The following is a 16,659-nucleotide window of genomic DNA, read 5'->3' on the forward strand; positions in this document are numbered from 1 at the left end:
ATTCAAAGAGCAAACTCATTTCCTGATCATCAGATTTAAAACTGCAAGCACCTCCCCCCTGAAACATGTAAACCTTTGTTGTCTTTATTTTTTTTTCTACAAAACTTAATACCATCAGTTATTGTACATTTAGCCGATTTATTTTATTTTCTTGTTCCATTCATTAGAAAATAAGCCCTCGTTGGAAAGATGTTGACATATCCCAGTAACAGCTTGTCCCAATTCCTAGAGCAGAACCCAGTACAAAGCGGGTGCACAGAGAACATTTGCTGAATACCAGAAACTCTTCATCCTGAAACTGCCAAGATAAAGTAATGATAGAATGATGGCATTTATTTTCATTCACTTTGAATCTACTTGGATGGGTACTAGTGTTATTTCTTTAGAATTAACAGGGATTTAAAAACAAAGGATCCAGATGGTCAGATATACAATAATAATGAAAGGCATATAGAAATGTGTTTTAAATTTGTGCTAAATTGGCAGCAACATCTGAGCAGCTTCATCAGTCTGTATTCTTTACAGATTTTCCATATCATCTCCCTAAATAGTCTCTGGATGCTCCGAAGGGGAAAAAATAAAGAGGCTGTTCAAAATTTTAGGCATTGTTGTTATATGTGTCTCTGAGCTTACAGCCAATTCTATTAAGTGTGCCCCAACGCTTTTTCATTAGTGTTTCCATTGATATAAATTTAAATGATCTCATTCATGTACAGGTCACAATCTTCAATAACAAATTCTAATATTGCTCCATGACAGCAGTAAATACATGATACCTAAATTTAGAAATGTTCTGCTAAATCATGAGATTAAAAAAAATCTATAGATCGAGGGCAGTACAGACAGAAATGGTTGACATTCTGGACAACATAGAATATTAGGGAAGATTTGAAAATCCTTTTACTGAGCTAAGAAGAAGATAGATTAACCAGGAAAGAATAATTCCTCAATTAGTTGGAAATACTGAAGCTGCTAATATTATTCACTTTGAAAAATAATTGGTTTTGCAACATTGTAAGTTGTGTTTAATGATAGGAGATGTAAGAGAAAGGAAATTTGTTCCTCTCATCACTGTAAAGATTTTGAAGAAAGAAGTTTACATCATCAGTAACACTTTAGAAATAAATAGAATAACATCATCTTATAGAAATCATTTAAGAAATGAAGAAATTTATATTTCATTCTTATGCCTGTAATGGGCTTTTATTTTTTAAAGTAAGACAATCTGTTTTTAAATTCTTGCTCTCTGTTAGTAGTAATTTGCCAATATTGTCTACTTCAGAACAGTATTAGTAAAATGTCTAAGGTATGAAAAAACTGCAGGTTTGATGTGGGAAGATACAGTTAATTTTCCAGTTTTTTTGAACAATAAAGAGGAAGGCAAATTAAGATAATAAAAACATCCATCTAACCATAAACTACTACTTCCTTTTACATATTCATTTTATTTTATTTATTTTTCATACTATGGGCCCAAGGGTGCATTAAATACCCTTTACATCAATTTACATTGATTTATTACATTCAGGCCACAACTCTGAATGGTTGATTTTATACGCAGAGAATTAAGGCTTAGAGCTGTCAAAGAATAAAACGAAGAAGCTATTTTTTGCTTGCTGAATGAGGGAGAGCTGCATCACTTGAGGAAATTCAGAAAGCTTTCCTGATAACCGAAAACAAGGACTAAAAAGCAATGGATGGCTTATTAAGAGAGGTGCCATACATGGCCCACCACCATCAGCTGGAAAGTGTTGGGTCCAAGAGTTGATGCATGTAAACTGACTTCAAACCAACACATTACTGACTACAAAAGGCTTAGGATGCAGAAGGAAGAGGCACTGTAAAGAACCTTGCTCCTAACCACCATGCCCTTGAACATGTTTATCCCACAAGCTTCCTATAACTTTACAATAAATGAATTCTTGGTTTTCTGTGGCTGTCCCACATGTTGAGGGTTATGTTACCTCCTACTGTTGGTCACTCATTCACCTGAAAGTGGATTGGTTCTCTTTCCATAGGCCACCTCTGAGAAACCCCATTAGTAATAACAGGTGCCGGTGCCCAACGGAAGGCATTTGTAAACAGTGGTCTGGCAGTTGCCTTTTTTCATCTGTGTATTTGAAAATGTTGGCTTCATTCATTCTGGCAAATTGCTTTTTGAAAATACATCTGGTATGTGAGGTTCTTCTTATACTTATGTATTGTTCATAGTTTTTAGTGATGTGATCAGTCCGCTAGTAGAATTTATAAAAATAAATGGTAGTGGTGATTTATTAAAAATGGAAGAAAATGAAGTCTTTTTACGATTACCAATATAAATGTCTGAAGTGCCCTTCTGAGAATGAATAAGCAAGGCAGACTAAACTAACCAAAAATGTCATATTAATGTGTAGACAGTCTTAGAACCATGTAAACAAAGCGCAGTTTCTGGCTTTGTGTTTTTATTAGCTTGAGATTATTTTAGGGGCAAAAGCATACATAATATATATACTAAATTTGCACACGTTCAAATCAACAAAATTTACTTTCTCTAATGATATCTCTGTATGTCATATTCTATTTTAGGTTTATTCAAACTAATATAATAATAAAATTGGTCATTCTGTTTGACCTTATCTCAATATTATTACATAGGAAAAATGGACCTTTCTTCTCCAAAATATCAGTTTAAGGAATTACTTTTATTATCGTCTGCCAGGAGTTTGAACAAAATTATGAGCCTCTAACTGCCAAATTTTATTTTTGCCCTATTTTTAGTTTCATCTCAGTTACATTAGACCGGGTAAGGAAAATTTGCCCTTCACGGGCTTCCTATGAGGCCTATCATCCTTGCGCTCTCTTGATCTGGATAGATGTGGCTTGTGTTCCAGCTTCTTCTCCGTAGGTCTCCTTGTCCTTCCAAATGACCTCTTAGATAAAACCCAGCACAGCTTCACTGTTCTTCAGTTCCATGTGGTCTACATGTATTTCAAGGGAAACAGTTACTCATTGTTGCCCCTGTAGTTGCAGGGAGCACTGGCTAAGCCTAATATAGTGCCGTGTACTTGCCTTTGCTCTCAATTTCCCAGGCAGGAATCAGATCTTGGCTCACTGCCCTGTTCTTGGAGAAGGCGAGCTCTCTGGGTAGCTCCTGCGAAATTCTCTTATTAACTTGAGAAGAGAAGGTATCTTCCATCACCATTTCCCCAAGTAGATGTGGAGGTTCTCAGAGCAGCAGTGGTTGTCACCAAAAAGAAAATATTCTACTCTTTTATAGCCCTCCAGTGAGTAAGGGTAGGCAATATTTTGGAATTTCACTTTGGAATTTTGTATCTATTGATCTTGGTGTTAGGTGAAACTTTAATGTTAAACTTTTTTCCAGTTGTTGAAAACAATATTCACCATTAGAGATAAGAAAAGGAGATAAGAAAAAATTCCTTTCTTTTGGAGTATTCGTGAGCCTGCATTGGCATGTTCACTTAGCGGCCTGATTCAATCATTGCAACAGCTCTGTGGAATTGGGAATATCAATCCCAATTTACAGAGGAGGAAACCAAGTTTCAAAGAGTAAATATTTAAGGTTATACAGATACTGTGGAAATGCCTGATGGAAAATCTTCCTCTTCCTCCTACATTGTTACAGGTAAGACATATGCAGTTAATGTAAGCACCAACGTTAGTAACCTATGACTGTGTGATCTAGTTCTCAAATAGCTACCTTCCTTTTGTATACGCAGATATAAAAATGAGGTCAATTCTATTACTAATGATTTTGAACATAGTACCAAATCTTAACATTTGCTGAGTCTTAAAATATATATTTCATTTTTTTTTCAGACAATAGATTTTGAAGGTTTCAAGCTATTTATGAAGACCTTCTTAGAAGCTGAGCTTCCCGATGATTTCACAGCGCACCTTTTCATGTCCTTTAGCAACAGGTTTCCTCATTCCAGTCCAAATGTAAAAAGTAAGCCTGCTCTCCTTTCTGGTGGTAAGTTTAATTATTTACTTTAAAAACTTATATACAGGAAAAAAAAACCTTGGAAAATCAGTATTAAGTTTTCTGTAACATAAGAAATCATTTGCCTAAAAATTACCTTTGTTGCAGGATTAATACTTTCATACTAAGATTGTGCAATGTTTTTAAAATATCTCCAAAATCATAACTAAACATTAGAGAAAGTATACTTTATATCCCCTGTCATTCAGTATTGTGGAAATCTATGTTTAAGTAATAATTTTAAGAGATACTTTCATCAAATATGGAAAAGTTCTCTTGTAAATGATTGGATACTATACATATATAAATGTAATAACAAAAGTTATGTCCAGAAAACATAATATTTAATATAAATTGTGCAAAGTACCAATATACTTTTAAATTGTTATATTTGTAATTTCAGAAAATAGTTGATTTTTCTCTTAGATAATTACTTTTTTGTCACTGTAGGGATGATTAATTATTTTATTATGTATAGCTTTTTAGAGTTGTGTAACACATTAATTCCATTTGCTAATTATGTCCTTCTCCATCTAGTCAGGAAAACTGAAATCTCACCATATAACTAGAGAATGCGAAATAGGAAATTGGTTTAAAAAAGTGTTGAAGAGTTGAAAAAACAAAGAGAGACACTGGGGAAATGCAGAGATAGAACCACGTGGTACCTGCAGCTTGGGGTAATAACAACCCAGAAGCTGGAAGAAAGGACCCCTGAGCTGTGATGCAAAGTTCTGAGGGGTGGGTGGTATCTGGCAGATCTTGCATCTGACTTCCATGGGGCAGATACCTCCTGGCTGGCTTTGGTAGCTCAGGAACCTGCAACCCTGGGTGTCAGACCCCTTAGCGCATCGCATGATCTGTGCTAGACCTTGTAAGGAGAGCTTCACTGTGCCTTCTGTAATAAGCAGAGACTAGAGCCTATTGCTACTGAAAACACGTGTTGCGAGGGTGGACTGCTGGAGAGATCTAACAGGAAGTGCAGGGAGGCTGTCTGGAACGAGCTTCTTCTCCTTCCCTGCTTCTAATCCCTGTAGTGTACCCTGTGAACCTAAATGGTTTCTCATTGGCAATGGAGAAATGTAGTCTACTGCGGCATTTCCCACACTCTTTGATCTTAGGTCTCTTTTCTGCTCTTAAAAATTATTGAGGACCCCAAAGGGCTTTTATTTATGAGGGTGGTATATACTGCTATTTGCCACATTAAATATGAGAAATTCTAAAAATAACCACGAGGAGCCCATTGCATGCTAACAAAAATTACATACCTTTTTGAAAAGGGACATAAAAATATATTGAGAAGAGTGGCATTGTTTAACATTATTGCAATGTCTTTAAAGTTAGGCTTCATAGAAGACAGCTAAATAACCGTATCTGCTTCTCTGTTGCCATATCATATGTTATATAGCTTCTTGGAAATGCCACCATCCCCTCCTGAGAGAATCAGAGTGAAAAAAGCAAATGATATCTCAGAATTATCATTGAAATTATTTTGACTGTACAAATTCCCTGAAAGGGGCCTAGAGAACCCTGAGGGAGCCACTGAGCATCATAAAATAAAAGGCAGAAGCATAAGGAGACGAGGAGAAGTTGAATAACTGGCACTCAGATAAATAAAAATTTTAAAACCTATCATTAAAAAATAGATGATTCAGCCATAAAGAAAACATGGGCAATCTGATGAAGAGTCCACGCTTTTTTAACCCTTATGATAAATTGTGCTGTGTCTCCTTCTGTCAACAAAGTAATACATTTTTTCTAGAGACGTTTTGGTCCAAGCTTTTTAAAAACAAATATACACCTTCCACATAATGTATTTTGATACCATCAACATATAAAAAAATAATGTTTATCCTAACCTACTCTTCAACTACCCAATCATAACATATTTTTAGTCCTTAAAATAATTCCCCTTGTGTTGTGAATTGAGAGACTCAAACTTGTTTTTCTCTGAATCAGTACCACTTAGTTTGTCCTTGAAAGATGGTGTCAGAGCTTTCCAGTGTTCTGGGCTGTACGTTTTTAAATGGGACAATTGCTTATTTTGGTCTAGAAATTAATATTTCCCACTTCTCCATTTCATGCTTCACATGGATTTGACATACCTTAGGCACAGTAAAATAACAATGTTTCCCTTATTTAATCTTACATGAAGCAGTGCTGTCTTTGGCTTTGGAGAAGGAAGGGGGAACATTTTTTAATATGTTGTTTGTCTGAGTTACTGTGTCAGACAGGATAGAGAACATGAAGTACTTAGGTAGTATTGCCAGCTACCCGAATCTCAAACCCTCTTTTTTTTTTTTTCAAATAGCTTCTAGTAAGTACTACACAGCAGATACAAATTTACAAGGAATAGAAATTAAATCAGGTCACAAAATGGAAAAAAAATTAAGCAATAATAGCTTGTCCTTTATTTGGGGCATTCAGACCTACTTGAAAGGAATGGCAAGAGAGGCTGTGTGATCCCCGTACATCAATAATAAACTAAGCCGTGATTCATTTTCAAACCATGGCCTCTACGTTTAAAACATAAGTGCACGATGTCCTTTCTGGAACTGTTTCTAATCCTATATACTGGGGAATAAGGAACATAAGACAACAATAAAATTTTCAAGGCCTTGGTATCCTTGACTCAGAAACTGAAAAATACATTTGTTTTTCTTCCTCGAACCTTGCTATTGAATATTCTAAGTTATCTACCCAAGATGTATTTCTGGTTGAAAAGAATCACAATTTACTTCTGAATAGAGAGGTGCTATCAACTACTTTGTTTATCCTCTCTTAGAGTTCACCATATTTTATTTATTGCCACAATACCATTCTTGACTATATATCAGCTGAACAGTAAGGTCTTCTCAAGAAAAGGAAAACAAAATGTTATTTTTGTTCATGAGTAAAAATCATATGTAGGAAGGATGGTAAAAATGAATATTTTTTATATATTAAAATTTAAAAAATAATTGTAAATAGATATAAATGTTGTGCGTGTAGTTGTATTTTATTAAACTTTTAAGACATAATGATCCACCAGGCATTTTGTGTGGTGGATGGTTTTCCTTTTTTGGGGGGGGGGGACATCTTATTGCAGTATTACTGCTTATCATCAATTTAAATATAAGATGATTACTTCTGTTTCCATGCTAGACTTTCAATTTTTTAAATATTCTATTTATTTATTTTTAGAGAAAGGGGAATTGAGGGAGCAAGGGAGAGAAACATTGATGTGTGAGAGAAACATTGATAGGTTGCCTCTCACATGCCCCCAACTGGAGACCTGGCCTGCCAGCCAGGAATATGCCCTGACCTGGAATCGAACTGGTGACCTTTCATTTCCCAGGCCAGTGCTCAGTGCATTGAGCCACACCAGCCAGAGCTGGACTTTTAATTTTTGAAGATATCTGTACTGCATTCTCTTTTCAACTTTGTCATAGCCTCTTCTGCTTCATTGTTAAGTGCCAGGTCCCTAATCCCTTACCTCTTTGCTAGTCCAACGACCAATTTCTGATCATAACTTCATCCCTAAAATCTATCACTTGAACTATTCTCTGTAGAATCAGTAAAGCATGTGCAACCTTTGATTTTCTGAATGTAGGTCATAAACTTTTAACCATGAATCAATATTATGATCTCATATTTCCTACAACTTTAACACTGACAAAAAAAGGGGAAATTTAATAAATTTGCTGATCATTGCCACTGTAAGTTCTGAATGCCCAATATTAACATAGCCTTTGACGCCTTTTCAGTTAAAAAAATCTTTTGTAAAATGTATTTATTCTTAATATTTTCTTCTAGATCTAATAGTTAAAACTTTGCTTATCCTTTTTTAGTTTACTCAAATCTTTCCCCTCATTCTCAACAGATGATATTTTTTTCACATCAAACAAAAAATAGGCACTGTCTAACATAAAATACCTCAGTTTTTCCCTGCATAACCCAGAACTGTTTCTTCAGCTCACAGTGAATATATATTAGCTGTATTCCAGATGGACTCAAATTAGATACGTCTGAAAGTCAAATAATTGTATTCTACACAACCTTGCTTCTAATTTCTATCTTCTCTCTTGCTGAAAGGAACCCGATTACAAATCAATTTTCCAACCCTAAAATCTTGAATGCTTCTTCCACTGCCTCATATTTAGTTAATTAAACATGCTTCCCATTACTCATGGCAACTACTTCTTCTCAGGCATTTTGTGGGTGTCAGTTTGATTCATCATTGTTTCTGTTATAGACGGTCACATTCATGGCCCCCCATGGGCCCTGACTTCCCATCTCCAAAATGTACTTTCTAACACAAAAACCTGGTTATATTACTCCTGGTTCTTCAAGTGTAGGCCTTCACTACCACCTCATGGAAATTTTTTTTTAACTTTCATTTTCCAAGAAAATTTAAATCCTTGATATTTAAAGCCAATTAAAGCTGAGTTTCTTTGGTGAAGGGAGGCAATAGAGGAGAGATGTTGTAACAGGGAGTCCTAGTCACTTTGCCTTCCCTCCATGTTTTGACACACCTGCTCCTGAAGTGCCCTTAATGAGACCCAAGGGCCTGGGCAATGCCATTAATTAAGATGATAAAATCTGAGTTCCACAGCATTAAGTGCCATGCCATGCAGCTTAAAGACTCTGCCTGCAGCCCAAAATTGTCTTCTTGTCCCATGCACTCCAGACTCTTTCCATGCGCAAGTGTTTGCTGTGACTTAAAAATGCACCCCTTACCTGGGACTCTCTGCTTTCTGCCCATATCTCACAGTAAAATCCAGCTTTTTCAAGCTTCACCTAATGCTTCACTCTAATTCAATAGCACATGCTAGAAATGCAACGATCACTAAGATGGATTATTTAGAGAATGCAGCTAGAAACCACCTGGGACCCTTGTTAAGGTCACAGCATTTGCTTCTTGTAGATTAGCTGGTGCATCCTTGGGCACCACCCTCCACCTATGTCAGGCTTGGCAAACCTCTGGGTTTTAACTACCTTCTGCTAAATTATTGTTCTTTCTGTATAGGATAGTAATTAATAGCAGTAATTGGTTACTGTTATTTTATCTAAGAACATAGTAATTAAAAGAGAATGTAATGATTTATTAACTGGTTCAAACACTCATACTATGTATTCCTGTTAGGCTCTACATGTTTAAAAATATCAACTCTATAATAGTGAATGTCCATTATTATCCATGGGTCAGTGTGAGAGCTTTTGTTATTATTTCTTCTTAGTTGCCTGATAGGAAACAAAGAGAAAAGATTTTCCTAGCACCCTCTCTTTCTTTATAGGGAAGAAAGAAGGTTCTTGTAGCATACTTTAAGTCAGATCATGTAGCAGGGGCATCCAAACATTTGGCATCTCTGGGCCACAGTGGTGAAAGAGTCGCCTTGGGTCACTCATGTAAAATATATTGTGACACATAATCACACAAAAAAAAAATCTCATAATGTTTAAGTAAATTTACACTTTTTGTATTGGGCCGCATTCGTAGCCATTCTGGGCTACATGCAGCCCATGGACTACGGGCTGTATACCCCTGATAGGGAATTGAACAGTCTTGGATTTAATTTTTCATTGTATTAATTTATTAATTCATACGTCTAGCCATCCATTTTTTAAAGCGCATTTTGTGCCAGGAATTTTTTAGGAACGCTGAAGCTCTGTTAGAGTAAAGCAGGAAGACAAACTATTAGGTGATCAAGTGTATTACAATGAAATACATGCTGTAATCTCTTTTTTAGGATCATATGACTGAAATTTTAATCATAAATAAAAATCATTCTGGTTAAGTGAAGGTAGGGGCTGGTATGGGTGGGAGAGGATGGGAAGGGAGTGCCAAGAAAAGAAGGTAACCGGTACATTCTATTCAAGTGTAAGGAAAATGCCCCATCAAAGAACAATACAGAAACTGGGAGACATTCGGTATTTTTTTCATTCAAAAATATTTATTGGTGACTTAAGTTTGCTACATATATTCAGATTGCTGGGATTATGTCAGTGGGCAAAATAGAACACCCCCACTCTTAGAGCCTTCCTAGTAGGGAAAGATTAATGCCTAAGTAAAAATATTTAACATGTCAGATGGTAATGAGTGCTATTGGCAAAAATGAATCATCTAGAAAGCGTGGGTCAGAGCTGAGGGTGACTGAAACTGCAATAAAGGCCATAAGGAGGGGGTCCCTGAGCAGATGGTAATGATGACCTTGGACGTTTTGGTTACAACCTGGAGGCGGGTTTGTAGGGGTGACCCCAGCAGAATCAGAACCTTCATGGCCTTAGAGTGTTGGAGGAAGGTAAGGTGTTGGGGACACTGAGAGTGTGGGTCTATGCCGTGGATCATTTGCACTGGAATAAGATCAAGTGACTAGAGGAGAATGGCTGGAGCAGGGGTGAGGGAGGTCGCCAAGGCCATATGGTAAAGAGTTTCGCCTGTCATGCTAAGTTTTGAATTTTATCCAGAAGAAACTGGAAAGCCATTATAAGGTTTTAAGCCATAAAATAATCACATTGCCAGTAGTGTGGAGGCTACCCTGAAGGGAATTGAGGATGAAGGTACATATATCCAGAGGATATTTAGGATTGAGAATAATAACAACTCTCTCTGAAAAGGTTAGGGTACTTTTAAAAAAATATATATTTTTTATTTTTTAGAGAAGGGAACAGAGGGAGAAAGAGAGGGAGAGACACATCAGTGTGTGGTTGCACCTCATGCACCCCCTGCTGGGGACCTGGCTTGCAACCTAGGCATGAGCCCTACACTAGGAATCAAACTGGCAATTCTTTGGTTCACAGGCCAGTATTCAATCCACTGAGTCACACCATGTAGGGCTAAGGTACTTTACCTTTGGTCCCTTCTCATTGCCCATTCAATGTGGCAATGCATACTTTATTTGTGCTGTTAAACTACAGTATTAATGGTGGAATTTAGCTTTTTTCCTCTTTTATGTATAACTGGAGAGTCACAACACCAAGCACTTCTTTTGTGTAGAAAAGTGGAAACAGTTCCTTTGTTTGTAAGGAAGTTAATCAAATTAAGAACAGGAAATTACCCAGTGAAAATGAGGTACTTGATCCTTTTGGAAATATTCTTTTGCCAAATGACTTTGGTGAATGTTCTTGCCAAAAGACACACTTCATTAATTGTGCTGAGAAGAAACTATTACTCTTATCAGAACTGTCTTGAGGATATTAAAAATTGTATGTGTTTGTGTGTGTGTGTACTTTTTTATTGAAGGTAACTTTATGGGTCTTTTGTGTCTAATAAGCAACTTCAGTTTCCACGATGCTAAAAAGGGCAGACAAAGTCCCAGAAAACACAAACTGAACAGAGTACAAGGCTTATGTTACTATGAAATAGGAGGTTCTTGGCACAATGCAGGCATTAAAAGTATAGTTATACATTCAATAGTGTTGATGTGCTATTAATGTTCATAATAATGATTCTATACAGTCTGTACAGCTTACATACCTACATACAAATGCTCTAGAAATAAAGATAAAAGAATTTCTATTCATTGGTGAATCAACATTTATTTATATCAACCATGGTATTTCTTAGTATCAAATTCACCTTATAATTATTAGTAGTAGTTATCCACAAATTGTTTAACTCTAAGAAATCTTCTATTATGAAACTCTGAAAACCCTTCACTGAAACCAGAGAAAACCCCACAATTTCAAGTACCAATCTAGGATAAAATCACTGCCAGTAAAGGAAAAGTTGCCCCATAATCTCCCTTTTAATTATTAAATGGTTTGGACTTCATTATTTAGGTTAATTTAGCATTCTTTCTGAATGTTTTAAATAAAATTTTGGTGCTCAAATTTCTCATCTTTAGTATTACATTTACTCACCCAGGATAAAGGGGTTTCTGTAGTTTCAGCTATATCTTAATAATTGCACATTACATAGCAGTGTTTTTTAAGATTATTGTACTGTCTTGTTCATTAATACTTCTTACAGTTTTTGAGATCCTAAAAGGGCAAATACAATATTCAGTACCTTGCAAAGTCCTAAAGCAATTATAACATTTTAAATTTCTGATATGCTCTAAAAATACCTAGTAATAGCCAGAAAATATTCAATGTTATTGAGCATTAATTTTAATCCACTAGAATGAAAGCTCGGTGAAAAAGGGACTTTTCATCTGCTTTGTTCAATGCTTTATCCCTGATGCCTAAAACCTGGTTTCACATGACTAATATTAAAGGTCCTTAATATTTATTTGGGTTTGTGTTTATGAAGGACATGCCGGTTGTACCTATTAGAAAACACAGGTAGCAATAAGAAAAATTATTCATAACCTCTAAGGTAAATATGTATATATGTATGTATATGTTTACACCTGGAAACGTGCATGCGCACACACTTCTCACAAACATACAATAATGGGTGTCTCAAGGAATGAAGTGGTTGTAAGATGAACATTTAGAGCTCTCAGCCATGTCTAAGATTTCTCATTTTCCTTCCAAAGTTTTATGAAACAATCAATGCACGCACTTTCAATAGTCTTGAAAACCAGATTCTTCAAATGAAAGGTTATTTATTGAGAGGCAGGAGACAGATCCCTTTGATTTATTTTTCTCTTTCTGGTCCCATGAAATTGTACTTAAAGCATCAAATCCCAGTTTTGACTGTGTTTTGACTTGTGCCTCTACTACTTGTCTCTGCCTCTATTTGGCTGAATGTAAAGTGGAAATAATAAGTGCATCTAACTTACTTGATACTGGGGACTCAAACAATGTATTAGGTACTTTATAAGTGTGGAATGAATACCAGCTATTCCATTATTCATTAAAAAGATTATTTTTCAGTGTTTTAGTTTTGTAGACATAGGATAAAGGTCAAGTTCAGTGTACTGTTTTTTCCTAAGATGTCATCAATTCTGAAAGAATACAGTATAATTTAAGTAGTATTAATGGGATTTCTTTATAATATGGAAAAATAGTAATGTTGGTGTTATGACCTCTTTTAGTTATGTGACAGTTTTATTCCCATACTTAGGTATATTCAAGGAACTGAGAGTAATTCAAATAACTTTGAATTCTTTCACTGCAGATGGTATGTTACCTGTACTGTCCAATATGGTAGCCACTAGCCCAATGATGCAATTACATTTACATTTAAATTAGTTAACATTTAAATAAAACAAAAATCAAATTCCTCATTCACACCAGTCTCCTTTCATGTGCTTAGCAGTCATAGGTGGTTATACCTTATGGAACAATACATACATATCACAGAGCTATAAGACCAGACTATTCTACTGGAGAAGACTGATGTGGACAGATACCGTTTTAACTGCCTTGAAAAGAGTGTAGCATTTAGAATTACATGGCATGTCTTCAGCTCTTGACTCCTCTATTGCTTCCTAAACATCAGCCATTTACTTTCTGACTTTTCATCCTCTTGTCTATAAAATAATCTTGTAGGGTCAAAGAAAACCACTATGTGTAAGTGTTGGCATACAGCCAGAGCTGCTGTTCTTGCTGCTCCTTCAATAATAATGGCTCAGGACAGAGGTGTCCTGCCGTTTGGTGTCTGTGGCCACACGGGAAGAAGAGGAGTTGTCTTGGGCCACTCATTAAATACATTGTAACACATAATCGCAAAAAAATTCTCATAATGTTTTACATTAATTTATGATGTTGCGCTGGGCCACATTCATAGCCATCTTGGGCTGCATACGGCCTGTGGGCTGCGGGTTCGACACCCCAGCTGGAAAATTATCCACAAACCTGTGCTCAAGTCCTGTTCCTTATAACCCCTTGTTTGGGGTTCTGGCCAATGTCCAATCATAAAGCACAGTATGTTCTTAGAGGGTTTTGCTGACCTCAGTTTCTTGTCTGGCACTGCCTGCCCTCACTTTATGAGGAATCACGGTGGACTTTACATCCTTGTTCATTTGCAACCCAGTGTTATGTCATTTTGCTTCCAGTTTGTATAAGAACAAAATATTAACAAAATTATAATGTTATACTAAGACCAACGTAATTGGAAGGGTAACTCTAAAAATCATGAATTGTATACTAATACTAAACAACTGCTTTTACTCTTGATCATCTATGCTGCTCATCATGGCTATTAATATGGATGTGGGAAGTAGCATTATGGTTGGTTACAAATTGCTTCATAAGCTTGGTAAATTTCTGCAAATTGAACCAGCATTTAAAAAATTGGAAAAGTCAAATCACTAGACTGTTTTATTGCCTTAGAAGTTTAGAAATGTAATTTATGTTATTAACTTTGAATATTTCATTTTTTAATAGATGAAGGAAAACTTGATAAGGTGCTAGTGTTTTCATTATCTGCCTTTGTCAGTGTTTGGAAAGGAAGCTGGAGCAGAGGCAGTAATTGAACATGTACCCAAAACTTATTCACTAATAATTGAGCCCTGAGACTGGAATTGAGTATCACTTAGAACAAATCTTTCAGGTTATTGGTTCCAGAAATAGAGTGTCTAGATTGGAGTAAAATGAAAATCGTGTACTTGAAGAGCATAATAGCAAGCAGTGTTCAGCTGGACTACTTTTGTAGTTAAACTTTGAAGAGAAAAGAATGTTTTTATGTATGACTGTTTAAACATATATATTTTAGTGTACATACTAAAATCAGCACAAAAACACAAAACACTCCAAGTACAAGATAATGTTTTCTAATAAAACTAATATACTCTAAAAAAACAAAACAAAACTAATATACTCTAAATACAACGATTATTTTTCTTAGCACTTTGTTGTACACTGTAATGTATATGAATGTATGTATAGATATACATAGATATGTGGATGTAAATGGGGGTGTGTGTGTGTGTATATGTGTGTGTGTGTACTTGCTTTACTTTTGTTAAAAAATATTTAAAAGAGCATAACCTTAGGCAGGTCAGAGAATATGCAAAGTGGCTGTCAGTAAATTGCATGATCTTCAGAGCTAAATATTGACCACTTGAAACAAAAACACTTTTTGTTTTGCCTACCTTCATGCTTAGTTCCAGTTCTAAAGAGAGAGTTTCACCCACAGCTGGATGGGTTAAAATGGTGTTTGTTAATGGGAAGGAGATTTTTGAGCCTTCTCCCTTTGCTGCTAAAGGAGTATAGGATTCCATTTCCCATCTCATTGAGAAGCTTATACACAAGGAACCAGGCTTGCAATGCCGTGTTTGCTACTTGTGTGGTTTCCCGTGGGTTCTGGATAATCTTTAGCATAATTTTCTTAAAAGGCAAATGACTTTTCTTCGGGGCACTGCATTGTCAAAGATGGAGGTAAGTAGTGGAAAGATCTCCAGCCATGTTTAGGGAATGGGAAGAAATTTTTAAAGGTAGAGTGTAAAAGCATTCTCTATGAAAACACCTTACGGCCCAGGACATGCTTTTAGAAAATTAAATGAAATTATTTAGAAACATCTTCAGTATATAAGAGAAAGTGGGCTGATCTTAGGAAGAGGGCGGGAGCAGGAACACACTAGCGAGCTTTTTCATCAGTTCAGCACCTCAAGGTTTAGTAAAGCCCAGCTCTACAAATTGCTTTATTATTAAATAGTTGTGCGAAAGGTCTTCATGCATCTTTTTTCTTAATTGCACTCTATAATTCATTGTAAAAAGTATATACTAAACCTCTCAAATTTGACTATAATTGGAGTTGACAAAGATTTAATTAGTTCTCCAACCTGTGTTTTCGTGCATGATCATACTTTTGTTTATAAACTTTTAAATTCTTTAAAACGTAAAATTATGACAATACATAATACAGCGTTTAGTTTACAAATTGTCATGAACAGAAAATGGGGAGTATTTACTCATTTTGTCAAACAAAATGAATTTTAGTACAGTAATAGGTTTCTTTAAAAAGTTAGGGCTCAATATAAATTATATATGTATGTTCATGTTCAATGTAAATATATTACATTCAGGGAAGGCAAACAGAATTGTGTAGTCCTCACACCCTTCAGCTGTTTATATTCAGTATTATAAGGTGCATGGCTTTTAACAGAATGCCATGTACCTTAGTTTTATAAGTACAAATAAATGATTATAAAGTGTTCTAAATAAGTGAAACATATAATACATTTTGCATTCTGTCAAATGAATGTGCATGTTCTTTTCATTCTTTCTAGATTTATTCTGAGTTTTTGTATAAAAGATTTAAAACAAGCTGACTAAATCATTTCAGTACCATAAGGGGGAAACTAGGAAGAGAGGATTAGCTCATCGGGCAGGAGTTAGGTCATGGTTTATCCAACCATAATTCAAGGGCTCTGTTCTCCAGGGCTGCAAGTTAGGGTTGTGTCTACAGTCATCACCAAATTGTCTTTTATCATAAGTTGAAACCGCTTATTCCTGCAGCTGGCAAAGCTTTAGTTTGTCAATTAGAAACAGTAAGGTAATTTTTTTAAAGTTCAGAATGGTCTTCAATTCTTTGCCTTTTTGGCTTATAAAATAACTATATTAGTTTGTGTTAGATATACTGTAAAACTTCTGATAAGAAGAAAAATCATTTCATTAAATATACATATATATTTCAATAACTATATAAAGAAGTAGAAGTGGAGCATAGAGATGTTTTTGAAATAAGTAAGACTATGGAAAAGAAAATGAAGAAAAGATATAAAGCAGCATTTTTTCAAACTGTGGGTAGGGGCACATTAATGGATAATGAATTCAATTTAGAGGGTCTTCGATAGAATTTTAAGAATGAA

General features: G+C 35.5%; 1 protein-coding gene across 6 annotated transcripts in view; it reads left to right on the top strand.

Annotated features, from left to right (window-relative positions):
• Nucleotides 1–16,659, top strand: part of DGKB (diacylglycerol kinase beta) — a 538,418-nt gene that overhangs the window by 75,529 nt on the left and 446,230 nt on the right. For all 6 annotated transcript variants that reach the window (XM_054564443.1, XM_054564440.1, XM_054564442.1 and 3 more), the window contains one exon: nucleotides 3,817–3,970. In XM_054564443.1, the coding sequence (XP_054420418.1) occupies nucleotides 3,817–3,970 (154 nt within the window). The remainder of the gene's footprint in view (nucleotides 1–3,816; nucleotides 3,971–16,659) is intronic.

The sequence above is a fragment of the Pteronotus mesoamericanus genome, unplaced genomic scaffold (assembly GCF_021234165.1).
Source record: "Pteronotus mesoamericanus isolate MK-2021 breed Mesoamerican mustached bat unplaced genomic scaffold, CSHL_Meso_final scaffold_85, whole genome shotgun sequence".
Lineage (NCBI taxonomy): Eukaryota > Metazoa > Chordata > Mammalia > Chiroptera > Mormoopidae > Pteronotus > Pteronotus mesoamericanus.